The 733-nt window shown below is 48.3% G+C and overlaps 1 protein-coding gene across 1 annotated transcript; it reads left to right on the top strand.

Annotated features, from left to right (window-relative positions):
• Positions 1-428: 428 nt before the first annotated feature.
• On the top strand, positions 429-689 carry EMH_0086840 (uncharacterized protein; the record flags this gene model as incomplete). The annotated part of the gene is made up of 1 exon (XM_013501081.1): positions 429-689. One exon carries the CDS (start codon positions 429-431, stop codon positions 687-689), a length of 261 nt encoding a protein of 86 aa, XP_013356535.1.
• Positions 690-733: the final 44 nt, after the last annotated feature.

Genomic DNA, 733 nt, shown 5'->3' with positions numbered 1-733 from the left:
AATTATATACTTGAACACAGCGCTGGCGTTTGAAGCTTCTGTGCTATATATGATGGAAATTGTGTGGGTGTATCGCCAAGTACGTAGAGAGAGAGAGAGAAGTAAAGTTGCACTGAACTTGAGAGTGAAAGCTGCTGGTGTTGTTTTTGCGGCTGTTGTTATTTGTGTGATAGGGGCTGTACTGGTGTTTATTTTTGTCACCGATCTGGCAGCATTTATTATTTATTTGTTTCATTTATTTCGCTCGTTTCATTTATTGATTTTACTTACCTTCTGTCACAACAACTGCAGTGTCTTCTCTCAGAGTGCAGACTGCAGCTACCGGCATTCGCCCTAAGGGACGGCCATCGATTGCTCCTGCTGCCTCAAGCAGATTAATTCGGCGCGTCACCTGCATGCATGCAGTCAGTCAGTTACCAAGTTGGGTGATGCAGCTTCAGCAGCATCGGCAGCAACACAAGGTTGCGGCGGTAGTAAAGCAGCAGCAGCAACAATACGAAGCGGTAGATGCAATACATCAACAGCAGCAGCAGCACGAGGCCGTGAATGGAATGCAGCAACAACAGCAGCAACACGAGGTAGAGGAGCTACGACGACAGAAGGAACAAATGTTTCAAGGCAGTGGAGAAGACCCCAAACATCCCCCACCCCACCCCCTCACCTTCTGCGCCTCACAGTCCACCACGTAGACGAAAATACCCCGCCCAATCAGCAAAGTGCTTCGGCCTGAAAA

Source organism: Eimeria mitis, genomic scaffold, assembly GCF_000499745.2.
Source record: "Eimeria mitis Houghton genomic scaffold, Emh_scaff6287, whole genome shotgun sequence".
Classification (NCBI taxonomy): domain Eukaryota; phylum Apicomplexa; class Conoidasida; order Eucoccidiorida; family Eimeriidae; genus Eimeria; species Eimeria mitis.
This window is presented reverse-complemented; position numbering and strand designations above follow the sequence as displayed.